This window comes from Ammospiza caudacuta, chromosome 20 (assembly GCF_027887145.1).
Source record: "Ammospiza caudacuta isolate bAmmCau1 chromosome 20, bAmmCau1.pri, whole genome shotgun sequence".
NCBI classification, from domain to species: Eukaryota; Metazoa; Chordata; class Aves; order Passeriformes; family Passerellidae; genus Ammospiza; species Ammospiza caudacuta.
In genome coordinates, this window is record NC_080612.1 from 1,609,709 (window position 1) to 1,632,325 (window position 22,617).

At 50.8% G+C, this 22,617-nt stretch overlaps 3 protein-coding genes across 5 annotated transcripts; 2 read left to right on the forward strand and 1 right to left on the reverse strand.

Annotated features, from left to right (window-relative positions):
• The first annotated feature begins 3,134 nt into the window (after positions 1-3,134).
• On the forward strand, positions 3,135-4,255 carry LOC131566551 (C-C motif chemokine 5-like). The gene is made up of 3 exons (XM_058817885.1): positions 3,135-3,207; positions 3,477-3,588; positions 4,044-4,255. Exons 1-3 carry the CDS (start codon positions 3,135-3,137, stop codon positions 4,141-4,143), a joined length of 285 nt encoding a protein of 94 aa, XP_058673868.1. The 3' UTR covers positions 4,144-4,255.
• Positions 4,256-4,965: 710 nt separating this feature from the next.
• Positions 4,966-10,539, forward strand: LOC131566548 (E3 ubiquitin-protein ligase TRIM39-like). 3 transcript variants are annotated; one of them, XM_058817882.1, is made up of 6 exons: positions 4,966-5,547; positions 6,186-6,285; positions 8,086-8,309; positions 8,414-8,475; positions 8,992-9,104; positions 9,598-10,539. In XM_058817882.1, exons 1-6 carry the CDS (start codon positions 5,110-5,112, stop codon positions 10,167-10,169), a joined length of 1,509 nt encoding a protein of 502 aa, XP_058673865.1. In that variant the 5' UTR covers positions 4,966-5,109; the 3' UTR covers positions 10,170-10,539. The 3 variants fall into 3 exon arrangements, with proteins under 3 accessions (XP_058673865.1, XP_058673864.1, XP_058673866.1); XM_058817881.1 differs by having other exon boundaries at positions 6,186-6,281; positions 8,079-8,309; XM_058817883.1 differs by having other exon boundaries at positions 6,186-6,281; positions 8,079-8,309; positions 8,414-8,436.
• Positions 10,540-18,230: 7,691 nt separating this feature from the next.
• LOC131566447 (C-C motif chemokine 4 homolog) lies at positions 18,231-19,447 on the reverse strand. The gene is made up of 3 exons (XM_058817758.1): positions 19,378-19,447; positions 18,766-18,880; positions 18,231-18,318 (listed from the first exon to the last, which is right to left on the reverse strand). The coding sequence occupies exons 1-3, from the start codon at positions 19,445-19,447 to the stop codon at positions 18,231-18,233; spliced, it is 273 nt and encodes a 90-aa protein (XP_058673741.1).
• Positions 19,448-22,617: the final 3,170 nt, after the last annotated feature.

Sequence of the window (22,617 nt, forward strand, 5' to 3'; positions counted from 1 at the left end):
GTTCTTTTAGACTCCTGGTCACAAAGTGAAGCTTTTATAGGTGCCCCAAATTTGTCTTGGAAAATTGCATGGACTGCAGCAATTTATTTCTGCCTTGCTGTGTGCTTAGAAACTGTTGGAGTCTTTCTGCTGACATTTACCAAAAATATTTCTCTGGAGGCACATCCTGGTGTGCCTGTAGATTTCAGTCCAGGGATTTCAATGCAATTTTGTAAGCTGCTCTGTAGCCCTGATGGTTTTGTTGGACCAATGGTCCTGGAGAATCAAAGATGAACAGTCACGGAGGATGTAGACTAAGGATCCATCTACATCAGCCTTGATACCTCTAGATGTGGTCACAGCAGACCCCTTGAAGAGACCAATCAATATTTGTACTGCACCCTGGAGTGTGCTCCCAGCCTCCAACCATTCTCATTTTCCAAATCTTCTCAAGCCTATCACCCTGAAATCTGAGCTCAGACTCAAGAAAATTTCCTTGTCCTCACTATGTCCCTTGGCAAGGAGCTCCTCATGTGAAGAGCTGCCTCCTTCTGTTCCTTTTGAACCTTCCTCTTGCCCACTCCATTGAATAATCCGTGGCTCCTGCTCTGGGGCAGTGAGTATTCACTTTGTCTCTCTTTCTAGGCCACTTATCATCTTGCAGACTTCAATTCAATGTGGAAAGTCTCAATTCTTCTTGAAAATACTTCTTCTCATCTGAGATCTTGCTTGGAGCTGCACCACCCTGGGATCTCTGGCCCCAGGAATTTTCTTTCTGTTTCCAACTGGTTTGCTCACAGTTAAACCCAGTTTCCCACATTAGTGATCCAGCAGTTCCCAGGAGCACTGTGATAAAGTGATCCCCCAGACATGGTCCAGCCAGGAGGTGGTGTGGTGGAGCAGGCTACCCTCAGGGCTGAGCAGAGGTTTCCTCTCACATCCCCAACCTGTCCTGGTGATGGATCCAAAGATACTGTGTTTGGTTTCTATCTATAGCTGAAGCATACCATAAGGCAGAGGTTTTATAGACTCCGTAAATAGCCACTATTTAGGATATATAATATGAAGGAGGTTTTAGAAATCAAAATATTTAGAGGTTTGCATTATTTGTCTTGGTAGGAAGGAGCAAGAATACAGAATCAGAAGGAACAAAGTTGAGGAAAACAGTGAATAGGGGAAATAACAGAGGTGTCGAAACCTCCAAAAATTCCTTTTGGTTGAATGGAAGCAGGAAATACAGCAAGGTGTATCTGAAAGGAGAGAGAATTCATTGACAATGTTGAGGCACAATGGTTATATTCCTGCTATAAAACACTGATTTTTCAAAACAAATCTTGACATTTCGATCAAACCTGTAGTTGAATGTTGTGGAACATCCAGAACACTCAACTAAAGCTGCTCTGAGCTGGGCTGTGTTTGTGTGAGCCATCAGCGAGGAGGCTCCAGCTCATTCCTCAGTCTGTTCTCCTCCTCTCAGTTTTATTCTGGTCCCTGTGTGGAGATGTGTCAGAACAGTGTAGAGTTGGTCTCAATGGGAATTTGTGCAAGTTTGTTTCTGAATGTATTGGCAGAAATGGAAAGAGCAGGGGATGGAAGGAGTAGATGTTGGTGACACCTGATCTTGGAGGACTTTTCCCACATTAATTATTCTGTGGTTCTGTGATTCTGTGACTCACACTGAGCAGTTTATTAGCACTGCTCAGTGAAGACTGTGACAGGTTTAGAGGTTGCCACTGACAGTAACTGACCGCAAAAATGTTGGAGTCTCTTGACCTCCCTCCCCACTTCAGCCACATTTATAATATTTTCTTGGCAAAAGATAAAAGTTACAGTTGATGTCATTTACAGATTAGGTGGAATTTGATTGACTTTAGTTAGTAGCATAAATAGAGGTGAGAAACATAATATGTATTTCTGAGTTAAGCAAAGTTCAGCTTTTGATTTCTATCTAGATCATTCCTTTGACTTAGTTTTCATTAGCTGTATTGTTTTCCATGGAGTCTATCCACACACTGCTGTGTCACTCTATCTTTTGTTTTATATTTGCTTTGATTTCAACAGAGAATTACTGCAGTGTCTCTGTGTTGCTCCATCCTTTGTTCCATGTGTCCCTTGGAGTGGCACACCAAGCTCCATCAGCATTCCTGCTTCCAAGGTATGCGGGCAGTTTGTCCCTGTCCTTGCACTCTTTATTGCTTAGCTTTGGCTTTTGGTCTCCTCACACCTTTCTTGGTCCCACTCTGTGCAGTGTGGGGGAGAGTGGATCTATGATGGTGGTAGGACTTCAGGCCCTCACCGAAATGTGCTGGAATCAAATAACCATCTTTGTCAGCTTTGCTTTGCTAACATAGTCATCAGCTCCTAAAGTTCACTGTGGGCATCAGTGGCCAATTCCCATGTCCATGAAGAACTGAATACTATTTTAGCTGTCACTAGTATTTGAGAAGTTGTGATGTAGCAGAACTGGTTCCCCAAAGACTTGTTGCAAGGGATGCTCAAGGACATAAGAGGAGCCCAGATCTGGAATTGCACCGTGCTCCACCCTCTGCTCTGCACATTTATGCACCAATGGCCTTCAGAGTCCCATGGAGGAAGCCCCCAGTGCAAGTGGGACCCAGCATGGCTGGGTGGGCACATGGGTGGTCAGCCTGACTCTCAGACTTTCCCCGCTCTAGTTGCTGTGGCAGAGGTGAGATCTCCTGTTTGTCCATGATGCAGATGTTCTGGGAAACAAGGGCGTGACAACCATGGTTGACCTTCATCCACTGCTGTGACTTCTAGGCAAGAGGTCCACCTACTGATCTTCCAAATTACCAATTCTACGTTTTCTGCAGAACCCTTAGGTCACGGGAAATGAAATGAGAGGTCATATCCTGTTCTGTGTCCACTTGTGGTATCTGATGGTATCGTACCCTATGCCATGTCAGGACACTGCTGTCATCAGGGCTCTGGACGGTTTCCTCTGCAAGGCTGTGTGCTATCCTTGACACTGCACTTTTTCCATTGTGTCATGGCTTTCAGCAATGTTTCCATCCTTGGTTGCTGTCTGCCTATATAAAGAGGGCAGAACTCAGGGATCCCATACCAGGAACAGTGAGGGACACTCTGCGACAGTCCAGCCTCACTCCTACAATTCACCTCTACCCAAGAGGACCATGAAGACCTTCACAGCAGCCCTTTCTGTACTTTTTGTGGTTGTCTTCTGCCACCAGGCCACCTTCTCTCCAAGTGAGTCCAATCTCTCCTCTCCAAGGAGCTGTCTCCTCTTTCTGTCTGCTGTATAAGGTCTAGTAATGCTTGGCAGGTTTCTCTTACTAGCATCTGCTGTAGGAAAAGAGAAGCCTGTCTTACCTTGGCTCCCTGATGGGAAGATGGCTATGGTGGGAGCCCACTGTGGGAGCAGCACTTCCTCCAGTGAGAATCTTCTCGTCTTCTCACCCTACTTCTCCCCACTGGCACTTTTCCTGGTCTGATGTAACAGAAAACTTCTCTTCCAGTTTCTCTCCACTCTGGTCCCTGCTGTGTTGAGTACAACCCCGGACCATTGCCCTTGAGCCGTGTGAAGAATTATGTGCCCACGGGCAGCCACTGCTCCAAGCCAGCTGTGATGTAAGTACATCTTCTGCCCTGCTTGTCCTGACAGTGTGGGGGAACCCCACATCATACTTCATCCTGACATGGAAAAGCACTGGGCAAGGCTCTCCCATGTGCAAACAGCCTGGGAACATGTCAGAGGGCAATCCCACATCCTAGACAGCGAATTTGTGAACCTCCTTATTAGATTTGAGCTAATAGAGCTTTTGCTGGTCACCCCTCTCACCCCAGATAGGGGGACCCAGCCAGGACGGTGTCCCAGATGTAGAGATGTTGGGGACAAAGCAGTTTAAGTGCAGAGAGCAAGACACCTGTAAGGACATGGAATCACTCCCACCCCATTTCCCTAGGGCTGTTTTGCAGCCTGTATAGGTGTCTGGTGGGTGTCACTGTTGGCGTGGAGCAGGTGGTCTCACTCTTCTCTCTGTCTTCCTTTCCTTTGCCTCTCCTCACTGGATTTCCTTTTCCAGATTTACCACCATCAAGAACAAGCTGGTCTGTGCCAACCCCAATGACAAGTGGGTCAAAGACATAATGAATCAATTAAAGGACAATAAGCACAGTGGATAAGCAATACCCTGCTCTCTCCAAGCACCACTTCTGCAGGAATATGCTCTCATGGACACCTCCAAGACATAATCTATTTTCTCACTGCCTGGGAATTTGGCAGGGTATTCAACTCAGTGTTTAGCTCTTTTATGGAAGGCTGTGCAATGCCGGTCTTAATTTATTTGACATTTTCAGTGAAACTTTTCATTCTCCATTGTACTGAAAGTGTTGAAGTTATTTTTGTATAATAAAAAGGAGCAAAACTTGCAACTTCTCCCAGTGGTTCTTGGGATGCTCCACGGAGACTGGGGTGTGTAGCAATGGTTGGAAGGGGGTCAGGGCTGACACTCAAGGGTCTGTGGGTGATGGGGTGACACCTGGCTGTCCCCCAGCCTCTCTGTGCATGCAAGGGAGAGCACTTCTCATCCTGCCTGTCCCGCCTGCCTCCTCGCCGCGGCACATTTCCAAACTCCTGGCTCTTTGCAGTGGGTGGGTATCACGGGGGATGTTTTGGCACAATTGTTGGTGGGGCGAGGGGTCATTTACCTCGGCCAACATCTCTGGTCAGCGGGCAGGTGCCTCAGAGGCTCCTCGGGCTGCTGAGCTCAGCCATCACCAGACCCAACCCCATCTCCACCACTGTCCCGGCCCCGGGCTGTCTCTGGCCACGGGTTAGTTCTGGTGCTTCCAAATGTGTCCCGGTCTCCCCGCGGGGTTTTTCTCTGGCTTTGCCCCGCCGGGCTGGAGGCAGTCCCAGCCTTTGGGGCTGGCTGCAGCTGTCCCGGCCGGTGCCAGCTCCTCCCCCCGGCAGCACGGAGGCTCCGGGGCCGGTACTATCCGGTAGCGAGGCCGGCTCGTCCTGCAGGCTTTCATGGCACTGCCCGTTCTTCCTCGCCGTGGGGCTGTGCCAGCCATGCCTGCCTGGGAGCCCGCCTTTGCTGGCTGACGAGGGCCGAGGGAAGCGCCCGTGGAGACCAGCGGGCCACCATGGCGCTGGCAGGTGCTCTGGAGCGGCTGCAGGAGGAGGCCATCTGCCCCATCTGCCTGGAGTACATGAGCGAGCCGGTCAGCATCGACTGCGGCCACAACTTCTGCCGAGGCTGCATCGCCAAGCACTGCCAGGACAAGGGGCTGTGGGCCGACGGGCCCTTCTCCTGCCCGCAGTGCCGGGCCTCCTGCCACCGCAGCGGCTTCCGACCCAACCGGCAGCTGGCCAACATCGTGGAGAGCATCCGCCAGCTGGGGCTGCGGGGCGGCCTGGGGCCCGAGCTGGAGCCGGGGACCCCCCTGTGCCCCCAGCACGACGAGCGGCTGAAGCTGTTCTGCGAGGAGGACGAGGAGCCCATCTGCGTGGTGTGTCGGGAGTCGCTGCAGCACCGCCCGCACACCGTGTACCCCATCGAGGAGGCGGCGCACGTCTACAAGGTACGGGAGGGTGAGGCGCCGGGTCCCTGCCCTGCCCGAGGCGCTCTGGCACGGGGCTGTGCGGCCACCGGGACCCCAGCAAGCTCAGTGGCATCGCTGGGAAAGCAAAAGGAGGGGTAGCGTAGACGGTCACCTCCCCCGCCAGCTGCCCTCGCTGCAGGGATAAAGCTGGACCTGCCTTATCTTCCAAATTGTTGGTGGAGCCAGGCTCACCCCGTCTATCCAGCTCAGGGACGCAGCCTGGCTCCCTGCCCATTCACAACCCCTGGAGAAGCTGAGCTGGTGGGTCCCAGAGGACATTTTGCCCCGGTGGAGGGATGCTGGCACCCAAATCCCACATCCCAGCTATGATCCTGACAGTGCCACCATCCACCCTTCACCCCAGCGTTGAAAGAGGGCTGTCGCTTTGGTCTCCAGAACCTTAATAGTGAGGAAAAACACAGGGGAAACCTGCGGAGCATGGGGAGGGTTAACACTGAGCTGAGTGAAGAGCGCAGCTGCTTTGTTTGGGTGCCAGTGCCTGGCACTGCCTGGCGCTGGGTCAGTGTCTCCCCCCCACAGGCAGGGGAGACTCAGCCAACTTGCAGTGCTCAGCAGGTGCTGTTGGGGTGAGTTGAGCCCATTTTTCTGCTTTCCAGGTCAAACTCCAGAAGTCCCTGGAGAGTCTTTTAAAGGAAGTGGAGGAGGTGAAGAAGTATGAGTCAGCAGAAAGGATGAAAACCCAGGAATGCAAGGCAGGTGCCTGTCTTAATTCTTAAAGAATGAGCTTCAGAGATATCAGGATTTAAGAAAAAAACACCCTGAATGATCTTGTCTGGGGACACAGATTTATCATTGTCTTCAGGCTGTGTTCTGCTGTCACATGTATGAGCAATGCTGGAAGCCAGGCTCAGTAGCCGTGTGCAGCTCTATAAAAAGATTTGCAAGGAGCAGCATGCCAGATTCCCCGGAATAATGAGAAATTTATGCTGGTTAACAATTAGACATGGGCTATTTTTTATTGCCTTTTGTTTTACAACATGTGCTTCAGTTCCAAGCCAGGCGTGAGCTGTGTGGTGAGCTCCACTCCACAGCAACAGGAACCAGAAGTATTTTCATAAGAAAAAAACAAACTGAATTATTGCAACTCTATCCCACTCCAGACAGTTCTGGGAAGAGCAGACGCCAGCAAACAGCTGGACTTCAAATCTCTTAGAGTGAAAGATGGAAAGTAAAAGTAAATGCAGAAAAGGAAATGAAACTGCTGGATGAGTTATCCAGCTCTGAATTTGAGCAGATGGTTAATCAGCTCTGGCAGGGAAGACAGGTTTCTCTGAATTCCCCTAGTTTTTCACTCATCTCCCTTGCCTGTGGCAGTCCAGACAAATGGTGGTGGGTTTCAAGGATGTCCCTATGAGCCCTCTGCCCCCACGGGGAGAGAAGGACAGAGACTGTGAGAGCTGTGTCACTGTCCTCCCATCTGCCTGAGTCACAGCTCAGGGTCGTGGCTCAGCTGCCTCCAGTTTCCTTTGGTTGTGCTTTTATAGCAAAAAGAGCAAAGATTCCCCTGTGAGTGGTAGGGGGAAGAAGCTGTCCTGGCTTATCAAGTCTTCATGACTCAGGTTCAAGTACTTGGATGGGGAAAAAAAAGAAGTTAAATTTCCTTTCCTTTATCTTCTTAATTCTGAGATTTCCTGACCCAAGCCCACTGCAGAGTGTCTTTCTGCAGCTCCAGGTTTCCAGCCAGCTTTTAGGGATGAGGTGAAAAGCCCTGAAGGCACTGGCAGACCCTGCCAATTGCTGGTTCTTCACCTTGTAGTGAAACCTGGGGAGCCTCCTGGGCTCATCCCCCACAGCTCCAGGGTTTCCTTTACATGGCAGATAGAGACAGGATATGAGGGAACTGTCTTAAACTAAGAGAGGAGAGATTTAGATTAGATATAAGGAAGAAATTCCTCCATGTGAGAGTGCTGAAGCCATGGCTTCTTGCCCAAAGAGGCTTTGACTGCCCCATTCCTGAAAATGTCAAAGGCCAGGCTGCATTGGGCTTGGAGCAACCTGCTCTAGTGCAAGGTGTCCCTGCCCATGGCAAGGGCTGGAAGCAGATGGTCTTTAAGATCCCTTCCAACTGAAACCATTCCATGATTTTGTGACTGTTCTACCTCTTGCTCTTAACTGGGGATTTTCCCAGCATTGTCCACCTGCCCAAGCAAATTTATTAGCCTGGATTTGGCTGGAGGTTTGAGTTGTAATAAAAACCTACCCTGACACCTGAGGGCACCTCCTTGCAGCCCAACACACCCCAGACCTCTGGGGTCCAGCTGAGCAGAAATGCCCCAGGCAAATTCCTGCTGCTGGTAAACCAAGGATGCACAGCAGGAATTACAGTGAGGTGGAAGCACAAGTTTGCCTCTGGCTGTTTTTGAATTCATGCACTTTTCACAAAAATGCAGTATTTTCCCAGGGCCTGATGTCGGGCGTGGATGCCAGAGCATCTGGCTCTGTCTTGGCTGCCTGGATAACGTTCACCCTATGAATCTTCTTGTCCCAAGGAGACAGTAAAGAAAAAGCGGGAGAGGATTGTGAGTGAGTTTGGGAAGCTGCATCGGCTGCTGGCTGATGAGGAGAAGCTACTGCTCCAGAAGCTGGAGGAGGAAGAGAAGCAGATTCTGCTGCTCATCAATGAAAACTTGGCCAGGCTGGTGGAGGAGAAGTGCTTGCTGGAGGAGCTGATCCTGGAGATAAAAGGGAAGAGTCAGCAGCCAGCTGATGGGCTGCTCAAGGTTAGGCTTTGCCACCAGCACCACTAACTCAGCCCTGGTGCCTTTGTCACCTGGATGGGTGGCTTGGCCCAGACAAACCCAGAGTCGTTTTTGTCTTCTTCTAGGACATGAAAAGCATCCTGAGTAGGTGGGTGATTTTTCCTGATAGGTGCCATGATTATTCCTGGTAGGTACCCATGATTATTCCTGGCAGGTACCCATGGTTATTCTTGGCAGGTACCATGGCTGTTCCTCCTACTGTCCTGGATGCCTCCGGGCTTTGAGGCAGATGTTTGTATCTGTTCCACAACAGCCACCCCATCATCCCTGCCCAGCATCTGCTTTGGTCCTCCTGGGGTAGACGCAGGAGGGACTGAGACAATCCCTCAGAGGTTTTCCAGAGGCTCAGAGCCACGGCCTTGCATGGCTTGTGACATGTGAGCTGCATCCCCTCCTAAGGGATGTGCTGCCCAGTGGCTTTTTTCCTTCCTTCCTTCCCCAGGCCTGGCATTGCTGCTCCCTGTATCATTTAGTTCTGATCTCATTTGGATTGCCAATATGCAAGTAATTATCCCTAGTGCTCTTCCCAGCCAGAGCTCCAGGGAGGCAAAGGGCAGCACAAGGGCATTGACCCCCTTCCCAGCTGGACAGGGGCCATGGTGCAGGCTGTGGATACAACCCAAGGGCATCCCTCCCTTCTCAGGTGTGAAGGGGTAAAATTCCAGTCCCCCAAGGCTGTGTCTGTGACCCTGAAGGAAAACTACAGCATTCCTGAGCGCTGCCTGGGCATGAGGGACATGCTGAAGAAGTTCAAAGGTGAGGGGGCAGCTCCTGGCACATTTGGGTTCTGGTTTTCCCCAGTACCCTGGGGCACAGGGAGGTTTTTCTAATAAGCTTTGTCCAGCCGCTCCAGGTTTGTGCACTGATGAGTTCAGGCTGGTTTCTTGGTGGGAAGACCTTTGTTGTGGTCTTGGATGGATTATGAGGGGACCCTGAAGCCCAGGATGTCCCTCGGGGGTTTCAAGCACCATGTTGCCCATGATGTCTGGCTTTCAGACCTCTTTCTGAAGCTGTGGAACTGCCCTCCTTGGCTTGGCTCTGCAGCCTGACACCAAGTATTTTGATGAGGCTCATTTTCTGTGTTACATTTCCCCACTGCCAGGCAGTGCTGGGAGCTGTGCAAAACCACGAGCAAATAATTGTGGGAAGGTTTGGGAGAGCTCAGCATTCAGGTCATAGGCACCTGTTTGTGTCTGTGCCTGCAGATGCCTGAAGCCTTGTTCATCCTTCCATCCTTCTCTCTGTTCAGTGGACGTGATTCTGGACCCAGAGACAGCACACCCAGACCTCTCTGTGTCTGAGGACCGCAAGAGCGTCCGGCGTGGGAGCAAGAAGCTGCTCCTGTCGCTCTTCGACAGCCCCAGGAGGTTCGGCAGCGCCCCGGCCGTGCTGGGCAGCCCCGGCTTCTTCTCGGGCCGCCACTACTGGGAGGTGCAGGTGGGAGACAAGCCCGAGTGGGGCCTGGGGCTGTGCCGGGAGGCGGCTGGCCGCAAAGGCTCTGTGCTCTTCTCCCCCAACAATGGTTACTGGGTGCTGCGGCTGCAAAACGGGGGCACCTACGAGGCCCTGACCGTGCCCGTGTCCCCTGTGACCCTGAGCGTGAGGCCCCGGCGCGTTGGGATCTTCCTGGACTACGAGGCGGGAGAGATCTCCTTCTACAACGTCAGCGACCGCTCCCACATTTACACCTTCACTGACAAGTTCTCAGGCAATCTCCGGCCTCTCTTTTTCTTGGGTGCCTTTTTGGGGGGCAGAAATGCAGAGCCCTTGGTGATCTCCTGGGTCAGGGACCCACAGGGGACTGGATGCATCATCTTGTGAGAGTGGCTGCCCTGGTTTGTCACTGGTGGGCAGAAACCTGGGAGCCCAACCAGCTTCTCCTGGTGAGTGGGGCAGCACTAGGGGAAAACCTCAGTGCCCTGGTGAATGTCCTGACAGGATTCTCACATAGTTCTGGCTGCTGGGGTGACCTGCCATGTGTGACACCCACCGTGTGCCATGTGTTGGGAAGGCATTTTGCAGCAGGAATGTGCCATAACCCTCTGTGCCACTAGTGGGGACAGGGGAGTCCCCTGATCACTGATGTCCTGATACTCATCTCACAGGCTGCTGGAGCAGTGTGTGTGCTCAGCCTGCCATGTAGTGCTGACTTTGTTGTGAATTGTATTGGAATAAAATAATAAAGGCTTGATTTGGGGAACCTTGTGTGGTTAATGGTATGACTGCTGCTACTCTGAAATATCTCATAAGGCAAAGGGTGCTGCTGGACCTGATCCTCTCCAGCCCAGAGGATCCTTGAGAGATCCCATTGTGGCATCTGTGGGACACAGCAGCACTCTCCAGGCAGGGATTTGGGAGTGGCAGATGCCTGTGTGGTGGCTTCACCCCAACCTTGTGGTACTGGGGCCTGGGGTGAAGAGAGAGGACTTCTGTTTGGATGTGGGTGGTCCCTATGCTGCTGTCTCTGGTCCCCTCCTCAGGAGATCCCTCCAGGTCTGTCAGCTCCAGCCCCTCCACCCCCCTCAAAACCCCATGAGTGGGAAAGCTCCAAGTGTGGGGAGTTTGCCCATCGCAGGGCAGGGGTGCTTCAGGGCTGCAAGATCCAGGGAAAGAAAAATAGCCCAAACTCTGTCTCCAGTGTTCACCCTTGGTCTGTCCATCCCCTGGTACATCCGTTCTCCTCCAAGGCTCTTGCCAGGCTGCCCCAAGGCTCTTGCCAGGCTGACAGTGTGTCACTGGAGGAAAAGTTCGTCTGAACCTGAGTGGGGCCATGGTCTCTTTGCACAGGGCCAGGAGGACGAGACACTGCTCTGGGTGCACAAGACACTACCCTGTGGCACATGGGGTGCCAGCAGTGCCACCAGCCCTGGACTACCAGCTGGAGTAGCTATGCAGTGTGTCCTTCAGACAGAAACCAAGAGGCTGCCTAATTTGAAGTCCGATTCACAGAATCACAGAATCACAGAATTTTCAAGACTGGAAGAGACCTATAAGATCATCTAGTCCAGCCGATGTTCTAACTGTTCAGCTAGATCATGGCAGCAAGTGCCACATCCAGTCTTTTTTTAAATTCTTCAAGGGATGATGCCTCTACCACCTCACTGGGTAAATGATTCCAGTTTCTGACCACTCTTTCTGTGAAGTATTTCCTTCTTACTTCTAACTTACATCTAGCTTGACGCAACTTGAGACTGTGTCCTCTTGTTCTATCTGTTGTCACCCGGAGAAAGAGGCCGACCCCCAGCTCACCACAGCCACCCTTCAGGAAGTTGTAGAGAGTGATGAGGTCACCCCTTAGTCTCCTTTTCTCCAGGCTGAACAACCCCAGCTCCCTCAGTCGCTCTTCATATGGCTTGTGTTCCAAGCCCCTTATTAGTTTCGTTGCTCTCCTCTGGACACGCTCAAGTAACTCAACGTCCCTCTTAAAGTGAGGGGCCCAGAACTGGATACAGTACTCCAAGTGAGGCCTCACCAGTGCCGAGTACAGGGGAAGAATGACCTCTCTGTTCCTGCTGGCCATACCATTTCTGATACTGGCCAGGATGGCATTGGCCCTCTTGGCTACCTGGGCACACTGCTGGCTCATATTCAATCGACTGTCAACCAGCACCCCCAGGTCCCTTTCCACCTGGGCACTATCCAGCCACTCCATCCCCAGCTTGTATCGGTACAGGGGGTTATTGTGGCCGAAGTGCAATACTCGGCACTTGGACTTATTGAAGTTCATCCCGTTTGATTCTGTCCATATGTCCAGCCGTTCCAAGTCTCTCTGGAGAGCCCTACACCCCTCTAGTTGATCTACACTCATACCCAATTTGGTATCATCAGCGAAACTACTAATAAAAGACTCTAAGCCCTCATCCATATCATCAATAAAAATATTGAACAAAACTGGTCCCAACACAGAACCCTGAGGGACACCACTGGTGACTGGTCGCCAGCTAGATGTGACACCATTCACCAGCACTCTTTGGGCCCGGCCATCCAGCCAGTTTTGAACCCAGCAAAGGGTATTCCTATCCAGACCACGGCCAGCTAGCTTGTGTAGGAGTATGCTATGGGAAACAGTGTCGAAGGCCTTTCTGAAATCCAGAAAAACAACATCTACAGCCTTCCCTGCAAATAAATTCAATGCAAATAAAATGAGATTTGGTAAAATGTAATCTGAAATGCTCAGCACAATTTATCATAGAGTCCTGGACTGGTTTGGGTTGGAAAGGACTTTAAAGCTCATGTTCCACCCCCTGCCATGGGCAGGGACACCTTGCACTATCCCAGGTTGTTCCAAGCCCTGTCCAGCCTGGCCTTGGACACTCCCAGGGCTGGGGCAGCGACAGCTTCCCTGGGCAACCTGCGCCAGGGCCTCCCCACCCTCAGAGGGAAGAACTCTTTCCCATGTCCCATCTAACCCTGCCCTCTGGCACGGGGCAGCCATTCCCCCTTGTCCTGCCACTCCAGGCCCTTGTAAATTGTCTCTCTCCAATTCTCTGCAGACATCCTGGATGATGCTTTAGGAGTCTTCTAGTGAATAAATTGTCTGGACTGGGAGAGCAGTTCCCCTTGACTGAGTTTTGCTGTGTTTTGGGGAGTCCCACACTCCTTCAGGATCTTTCTTTTGGTGGCTACACAAGAGAGAACAGACTAGTGAGACAAGCTCAGTCACAGCTTTGCCACACCCCAGGGAGGAGAAAGATGATAGGTCCAGTGGGTCCTGCAGTGCACTGACACCCTGAAGATATTACATGGAGATTATGATCTTACAGTCACTCCATGGAGAAGTTTATGGAGCCTGAGGAGATAAGAAAGGACATAAACTTCAAGGCCTTAACAAAGAGCTGAAAGCAGAGGCAGTTGGTGGAGGGAGTGGTGAGGACAGCCACAGAAAGTTGTTGTGCATTGAAGGAACCAGGGTAAATGTCACTGAACGAGGAGTGGGAGGAGATGATGGAATAGAAACTGTCCAGAGCAACCTGATCCTGGCAGGGGATGGACAAGTGGCACTTGCTGCAGGCCTGGGTGGGTGAAGGGTTTCCAGAAGAAGCAGAAGGAAGTGCAACAATTCAGAGATCTTGCAAGCAGGGGAAGAAATGAATGAGTAGAAAGGATGTGAGCTCACCCCAATGCAGCATCCAAAGTGTTTCTAGCAATCATGAATCTGCCTCCCCCGAGAAGGACAGTGGAGGTCAAAGGTATGAGATAGTTCTGAGTAGGTGCCCAGATTGTCCATCTGGTGGACTCTGCATCACGTGCTTCTAAGGAACTGCTTGGAGCAGATACCAGTGTGCCCTCTGATGCCCAGACTGGTTGGCAGCTGGAGAGCAGCTGGGAGCACTGGGACCTGGCTTTGGGAGCTCCCTGCTGCCCTGAAACTGATCCTGGGGTGATTTGCAAGCAGGATTTCTCTCTAAGCCATGGCAAGTGGAGTTTGTCCCTGTCCTCGATGGCAGTGCATCAATGTCTGGCTGTGGCCTCCACACAGACCTTGTCCTGCAAGGACCAGATCCTGCTCAGCCTCGTCCAGAGGGAATGGCTGCACAGCACAGCAGAGTATCACAGAATCATGGAATTGTTCAGGTTGGAAAACACCTCTAAGGTCATGGAGTCCATCCATTACCCCAGCCAAGGACTGTTCTGCTCAAGGGGTGTGGTTTGGCTGAAGGCAGGAATCCCTTGAGATACCAAACCCGGCAGAGGGACCATGGATTGGGTGTTACTGTTTTTCTGAGCAATCGGTAGATTAAAGTAACACTTTGGGCATTGGCTCCCGGGGCAGTTTCCTCACTCCCAGGCACTGGCAGTGTCCCTTGTTATGATTCAGCACAGTTAACAGACCTGAACATTTAGAAATGTGCTTTCTTTAAAATGTTGCACCCTTCTCTTCTAGAAGAAAATGCTTCATCATCTCAGAGGGATGTGAGTCATCGTCTGCATCTTTCTAAGAATTCAGCAGAAATGTTCTTTTGGGTTTTCCTGGCCACTTCTGCCTTTTGTCACCCATCACAGGGAAGGCAACAGCCAGGCACAATTTCTTCTGTAATACTTAGTGTCTTCCTTAGCCCTGGGAGTCTGGGATATTGCACCACTTTAGGAAAACACTACTTTTGTATGCAGCTTACAAACCCATCCCCTTTTACATTACATTTTTGGATTCTGGTGCCTCAGAAGTGGCACACCCCCTGCTCATGGTGTCTCTGGGAAGAGCTGTTCTGGAGACTGAGCCTCCCATCCCTGTTGCAAACCAGGGCCCTGGGGATGGGGAGGAAGGTACAGAATTGGCACTTCTGGGTGCACAAACATTTTGCCTTCAGTGTGTCTAATTCCTCTCTGAAAAGTGGAGATGTAGAAGCTCAGACCATGAACATTGACTGGCTTCAATCCACACCCCATCAGCACAGCCCTGCTCCTCCTTCTATGAGAATCTGGACTCCATCCTCCAATTCCCCTGGTATCTGGTGTGCCTCAAAATGCCTACAGACACACTAGAGTGACGTAAACAGCAAATATGGAGACATATGCATATATAATAATAATATTCTTATCATAGTAATGATTGAATTTTTGTTCACAGCCAGGCTTGCCCAGGACTTTTGTCAAAAAAAAAAAAAAAAAAAAAAAAAAAAACAACAAAAAAGAACTTTACCAAACAAACCAACCTCCACAAAACCAAAAAAAGAGAATTATTTTTATATACATTCAGTAAATTCCACACTCTGATTTCAGGATGGATAGTTTACAAATTCCAAATCCCTTTAACAACATTGTTCTTGTTTTGATCTGAATCCAGAGAAAGTTCTGCAGAAAACCACCGTCCTCTTGGTCCCAACTCCACTTTTCTCTTCATCTGTTAAGCTTAAGGATCCCTTCCAGTTCAGCATGTTCTGTGATTCTGGTGTCCACCTGCTTGAGCACCCCATGAGAGTGTTCATGGGAGGGATGAGCACCACAATTGCCTGAGCCCTGGGCGTGAACTTCCTGGGGAGACAAAGCTCTTTACCATGAGGGTGGGCAGGCCCTGGCACAGGGTGCCCTGGCAGGGTCCAAGGCCAGGCTGGATGGGGCTTGAAGCAAGCTGGGACAGTGGAAGGCTGTGGCAGCAGCTCTGGGGCCACAGAGAGCAGCACAGCTGGCTCAGGCATTGTGCTGGAAAGGCTGTGGGAAGATCAGAGAAAAGAATGATAAATAATTCTTATCTTCACTTGCTGCCCCTGCTGTTGTGAACATGTGGAATGTGTTATGGAGGTTTGTCTACCAAAGGGTGGTTTCTTGATTGGCCACTGGTAATGGTGTTTGAAGGACCAGTTGGGTCCACCTGCATTGTAACTGTCTATAAAAGCAATGGGTTTCTTAATGAGTATAGTTTAATAAAGTGATTGATCAGCCTTCTGTGAATCATGGACTCAATGCTAATTATTACCAGGCTGGGGGCCTGCAATGACAGAAGGTGTTCCTGCCCATGGCAGGGGGTGACACAGGATGAGCTTTGAGGTCCCTTCAAACTGAAGCTATTCCATGATTTTATGATTCCATGATTCTGTGACCCAAGGATTGCATGGTGTGAGGGTGTCCTTGCATGCTTCAGGTCTAGCAGCAAAATCAGCCTCAAGCAGCTGCACAACCACAAATACATCTGGGGCCCATGGCAGGGTGACCCCTGGGTGAGGATCTAAGCTGATGGTGCCACGGTAGTGCAGCCCTTGCTGCTCTGAGCCACTCCTCATGCTCTGCAGAAGGTGCTCATTCTCACCTCTCTCTGGGGGTGTGCAGCTGCAGCTCCTCACGCTTTTCTGAGCTGTCACACACAGGCGGGTGCAAGATCAAGAAAGGCATGAGTAATTCTGGGCTCCTGCAGGCTCCCAGAACAGCAGTGAGGAGCCAGTTGAGGTACTCTGGGGTGGAGGGGGAGGGCTGTGGGAGGCTGGAATGGCCCTGGGTGTTTTGGGACACTGCCCAAGGCAGACAGCCTGTGTGCCGCATTGCCGGGCTGGATGGTACTCACTGCATCACCCTGTGCCCTTCCACGAGGAACCTGAGGCTGTGGGACAGTGCCACAGAGGCAGGCAGGGCTTGTGTCCAAGAGGGACTGTGGAGGCTCAAGGGATTTTGGGATAATCCCATCACAGCTCTTCCCCCTCCTGTCTCCTGTTCCTGCTGTTCCCTGGATAAGGGCAGCTCTGGGCACTAGGCTTTGTTCCAATCTCAGTCCTCAGGGTGAATCTATCCAGCAGCACCCAGGGTGGCTGGGACTCAGTGGCCAAGATGAGCCTGCCTTCTGGAGCTGGTCCTGGGGTGTGCAGGGTCTGGTGAGTGCAGGCTTTCACCAAAGCCAGCCCCTTCACATGCTGGTGGCAATGCCCATCTAAACCTCCCAGCCATGGGCTCCCTGCTCTCCCAGCAGTGTCTCAGGGAAGGGGGCTCTGGTCCTGCTCTCTACCTCACTTCCCTCCTGTCAGGGTGCTATTTTAAGCTGGATGCTGTCAGCACTGGGGTGGGATGACAGATGGGATCCGCAGGGCCCCGTGGGCTGAGGAGCCAGGGGCTGCAGCTCCCCGAGTGAGGAGTGATGTGTTCCTTCCTCCCTCAGACACACCCACGGCCCCCTGATCCCTCCAGCCCCCCGGATCCTCCTCTCTCTGCTCACCACCCACCCTCTGATCAAGGTTCCCCTCCCCAGGGCTGCCTCTGCCCTGCTGGCCTGTGTCCCACTGGTGCTCCTGTTTGAAATCCCAAATCCAGCATGGGAACGCAGTGTGTTAAACGGAGCATTGTTCCATGGAGTGCACCAGAGATCCAGGCAGGAGGAACCCAAATACTCTTTGCTGATCCAGCAGATCCTGTCCAGAGCTGATCAGAGCGTCCCAAACACCATCAGTGGTGTGGGAAATGCCATTAAGGACGTGGGAAATACCTTCACTAAGGGGGGCTCCGTTTCCTTCAGCTCCAGGGGGGCACCAGGGGAGATGTTTCCTTGCAGGGGCAGGTCCTGCCCTGGGCTGGGGTCTGGCATGGTCATCTCTGGACAGGCATCTCCAGAGATGAGCAGGTTTTGGAGTCAAAGTATTACTAAGGGAATATTTGCCAAGCTTCATGTCCCACACAAATGAGAGCTTAATGAAATAATTCTAAAATTCTTGCAGTGAAACATATTTTTTCCACCCTCGGGTCTGGAAATAACTGATCCATTTTATCTGTAGCTCTCAGAAAGCTTTCCCTAAAACAGCCAATATGTTAAATTTCAGCCCCTAAAGGTAATATTTTGATTGATTGTAATGGGGCCAGAAATGGAATTTAATGAGCTTCCAATTGTCATAATGAATGGAAATTAAATACCTTAGAAAAAGCTTAAGACAAGTTACCTGAATGTAATCCCTGCCTTTCTCACAACTCCTCCTTCATGGCTTTTCTTGTTACTATTTTGCAAAACAAGATGTTCAGACACAGAAAGCTTGTAGGAGTTTTGACAATGTGGAAAAGGAAATAAAGAAGCTGCTGTCACTATTTTAATTTCAGCTATTGTCACCCCAAAGGATTGTAACAGAGGCAAACACAGAAGATTCTTACAAAAATATTTATTTATTGACACCTGAATTTAATTTTATGTAAAAAATATAGTTACTTAAATACAGAAATTATAATCTGAGTCTACAGGCAAAAAAAAAAAAACCCAAAAACATATTAAATAAATTTTTTTTTTATCTCAGAGTTATTGCACCTGTTCCCTCCCCTATAAAAAATTAAATAGCACAACATTAAGTTGTGTTTTGGAATGTTTTCAGTTTCTCAACTAGCTCTAAATGACATTGAAGCCCTTGCAGTGGACCCCAGCTGGTGATGCCTGTCCCTCCCGGCAGTGGGGACATGGAGCAGCTGGCTCTGCACAGGAGCTCAGTCCAGCTCCAGCTCATTCACGTACTGCTGGACCCAGTCCTCCCCGGGGTTGGCACAGACCTCCCGGCCCTTCCTGGTGATGAACCTGTGGGGTGCAAGGAGGTCAGGTTTTGGTGGGAGAGCACTGAATGGAGGATCACAGAATCATAGAGTTATGGAATGGTTTGCTTTGGAAGGCACCCTAAAGCTTATTCAGTTCCACCCCCTGCCATGGGCATGGACATCTTCCATTAGACCAGGTTGTTTCAAGCCCATCCAACCCGGCCTTGGATACTTCCAGGGCCAGGACAAGAGCCCTGCCCAAGTCCTGCCCCTCCCAAAGATGAGCAGCTCCATGCCTTGCCCATCCTATCCAGCAGCCACCAGTTTTATCTGCAAAGGGGTAGAGCAGGAGCAGCATATGGCTTTTGTGCTCCAAGCATCACCTTGTTCTTCTTGTCTATCCCAGCTTTCCTTCCCTGTCTTTGGAAAAGGGCCTTTCCCTGCCTGGCTCCTCAGCCCCAAACCACCCTGCCCCGGAGGAGGGACTCACACGACAGCAGGCTGGGAGCACTGGCTGTTGGTTTCGTAGTAATCCTTCACAAAGGTGCGGGGCAGCTGCCGCGAGACGTAGGAGAAGCAGCAGGAGGTTGGTGGGTCGGAGCCAACTGTGAAGGGCAAAGACAGTCATGAGCAGTGGCAAGGGATGGGGGACGAGGCAGGGAGCTGGGATTACCCATCCCTGGGTCTAGGGGGCAGGGATTATGTGGAGGAGGAAGAGAAAAGATGGGGTCTTTTTTCTTCTTCCTTCAGTTATTTCCCTGTTGGGTTCACCTTGAGCTGGCATTGACACAGCCCATGCCACCAGGCAACACCTCCCAGCCCAAACCTGGCCAGCCCTAGCCTTCCTCAGGGTGCCCACATTTGATCCCTGTAGCAGGGGTGGGGGGGCATGGCTGTGCTTTTAGCCTAAAAAGGGTAGCAAACCTTTAGCTTTTATGCTAATGGTCTCTGAGCTCTTCTTGTCCCATAACCCTGGAGCACCTGCCAGAAGATGCTGGGACAGAGGGAGGGACCCAGAGTGGAATTGCTATCAGAAGGGGCTGTCCCAGCAGGACATCTCTCCTGTCCCCACTTAGGGAAGGTGAGGAGATCCTGGACTTACGTGGAGCAGCAGAGGTCTGGTAGCAGAAGGCAACGATGAGGATGGTGAGGGCAACCACAAACACCTTCATGTTGCTGGAGAACTGGTGGCTGGAGCTGGAGCAGGCAAGGGTAGCTTGGAAGCCTCTTGGCTGTCTGATGCTGAGACCATCAGCAGCCCCTCAATTTATGGAGCGAGAGGTCTGTGCAGAGCTTGCGTAGGCATGGTGGAATTTCCACCAGAGTCCACTTGTGCTGCAGTCCCGTGATGGAACAGGGCAGCCCCAGCTCCGGAAGAGTGAAGCTCCCTGCTCGATTCAGTGCCTCCCCAGTGACACAGGATATGAAACAGTCCCTGTGGCTATTTCTGCTTCTCTCATGCCTGTCCCTTAGTAAGAAGTTCCTCTGTGGAGGTTCCTGCATTTGTTAAGTCTTCTCTTACCCAACCTTCCTGGCAGCTTGGAGGAGAGAGTGTATCCATGAAAGAACTGTGCTGGAGGGCCCAGAAGCATTAGATGAGGCTGGTTAGGGAGAAAGAGACTGAAGTCTCCTTTACTAAGGATTCTCCCATATTTGCAAAGCCCCTGGTGCCCTAGGAGCAGGAGGTGGGAGCTGTCACCAGTGTCCTGCAGGTGCTGCCATGGCTGGAGGTGCCTCAGGGCATGTCCTGCAGCTGTGACAGCACTGCGGGCACTGGCATAGGTGGTGGTGGGCATGAAAGAGAATCTGAGAAGCTGAAACTCTCAAGTTTCCTCCTTAATTTAAAGGAAAGGAGTGCTGAGATGGGCTACTTGTTATCTCCTGGAACTGCCTGATGTACCCCAGGTCCTATAAGGAGACATTAAATTGCAATTTGATCAAACCGTTGCTTTTTTTAAAATAAAAATTATACAGTTACATTTCAAGAGTTACTGGTAGTCTGGGGATGCAGAGAGCTGAAAGAAGTGTGGATATTTGTAACCCTGAAGATGAGGCAGAAAGAGTTCCAGGAGCAGGGTGAGGAAGGAAACAGTGATTCTGAAAAAGAAGAGCAGATTAACTGTGTGGTGAGAGCATGGACAGAAACTAGGATGTTGGGAAGAAAAGGGTATCCTGTCTGAGCTGATGAGGGAAAATGACCACAGACTAGAGAAGCAGTACAATGTGTGAGAGAGAGGAGCAGCTCTGTGAAGGCTGGGCAAGGGCTGAGACAGGGATGGGTCACTGGGAAGAAGCCAGCACCCTCCACACAGAGAGCCATGGAGCTCTGACAGACTCCTGAGGAGGAGAGGGAAGGCTGGGCAGGGAGGCGATGAGTGCTCTGGGAAGAGCTGAGGGCTGTCCAGCTGTAGTGAGATGTTCTCAGAAGGATTTCCTGTTCTCTAGAGGAAAGCAGACATTCCTGGGGAATGTCTCCATTTTGTTATTTGGAGTGGTGCTGTCTTGATAGACACTTCCTAAATAACAGTGGAAGGTTTATAATGTAAATGGAGCAACCCAACCTCACCCTGGCACCTCTGCACTCCCCCCAGCAGTGCTGGGTACTGACTCATCCTCTTTCTATTAAAGGTTTCCAGTTACTGCCCCAGAACCTTCTGTAAATAACCTGGTGTTTTCTCAATATCCTTCAGCTGTCCACCAGCTGTGCTGAGTTAGCTCCATGCTCCAGGTGGGCAGGGAGGGCTCCAGAGGACCAGGCACAGGAGATGCCCCAGACTTGTCCCCAGCCTCAGGGAGGCTCCTGCTGGGAGCTGTGTCTCTCAGTCAGGCTGGGGAGGGCAGATCTACCCCATGAAGCAGATATGGCTCTTGCCAAGCTGAGCATCCCCTTCCATAGCTGATCTGGCCCATTTCCATATTTCCCTTTGCAGAGAGGCACCTTGCAGGCTCACTCATCAGTCTATACCCCATTGCCTCACTCTGTTTGTCATCTTGCTTGTCTCCAGACATCCTGGGAGGATGAGGAGAGTCTGCCTCCACATGCAGGGTGCCCAGCCAGGCAGGAGGTGGGACCCTGGTGTTCCAAGGGACCCAGCTGGGCCAGGAGGGAGGGAGCATCAGCTCCCCTGGATCCTGTCTGGCTGCTCAGGGAACAGAACTGGTACATGGATGTAGGAGCATGGTTTGCCTTTGAGCTGTCCCTTCTGACTGTGCCTTCAAGCATCTGTGGGTTGCTCCTGGAGATCTGGAGCCTCCAGCCAAGTGCTCCCATCCTGCTCCTGAGATGCACAGTGCCAAAATGTGGAGTATGTTCTGCTAAAAGATGAGTTTCATGAAAACAGAAGAATTAGTTTGGGATCTGATTTGATTATTCAAATGTTTTCAATGAGAGATTTTTCCTTTCAGGCAGCTGGACACCTCTGCGCCTTAATCCCTTTGTCAGCAAGCACATAAAAATTATTTTAGACTCTCAGGGGCTATTTTGAAATTAATAAAAGCAAAAAATTCCTAAGTCAGTTTAGGATCAGCTTAGTTTAGGTAATGTGTCTTATAGGGGACCGGTAAGGGCTGAAACTTTTCTACAGCTGAGAGCCAAAAATAACCCCAAAGCCAAGTTGCTTGGTTTCTAGGAATCTAATTCTTCCTTAGAAATCTGATAAAAGATCCTGCTCTGCCAGCTCATGGCCAGCTGGATGGAGGTGGGAGGTTACAGTCATGCCAGTGATGTCTGGGATGCAACATCCTCCTAAAAAAATGTTTTCTTACCCATTTCCCACATTCCAATGATGATGAAAAGAGAAAGTCATCTCTTCCAGCTCTTACCCCTTTTAGGAAGGGAGGTTCAGTGTGTCTCAGATGAGGAACCATCTTCCCTGGGAGTTGCCTTGAGACATGAAGATGGCCATGGAAGAGTGGGAAAAATGGGCTGGAGCATCTCTGGGGGGATTAATTTAATTACACAGCAAAGTGGTGGTGTAATGAGGAATTTTCCTGTGAAGTGGTTCCAGAATTCCTGACCCAGCAGGCAGGGCTTGGAGTCAGTGGGATCTGCCATCTAAAGGAATCTGGTTGATGTTGCCCTGTTTTACAGAGGGATATGACTGAGGTTTTTTCTACAAGTCCCCCAAAAAACCCCAGGAGAAAGTGCTAAGTAAAGCAAATGCCCAAAATAAGTTCTGTCAGAAATAGGGAAATTCTCTGTCTTGAATGAAAGGAGAACCTGGAAAAAAACTGGTGAGACTGGGTGATGTAAGTTGCTATTTATAGCAGGGTTTAATGCTGAGGAATTGGGATTCACTCAGAAAAGGAAGTCATTAAAGATGTCCTGAGTTCAGAAATTGCC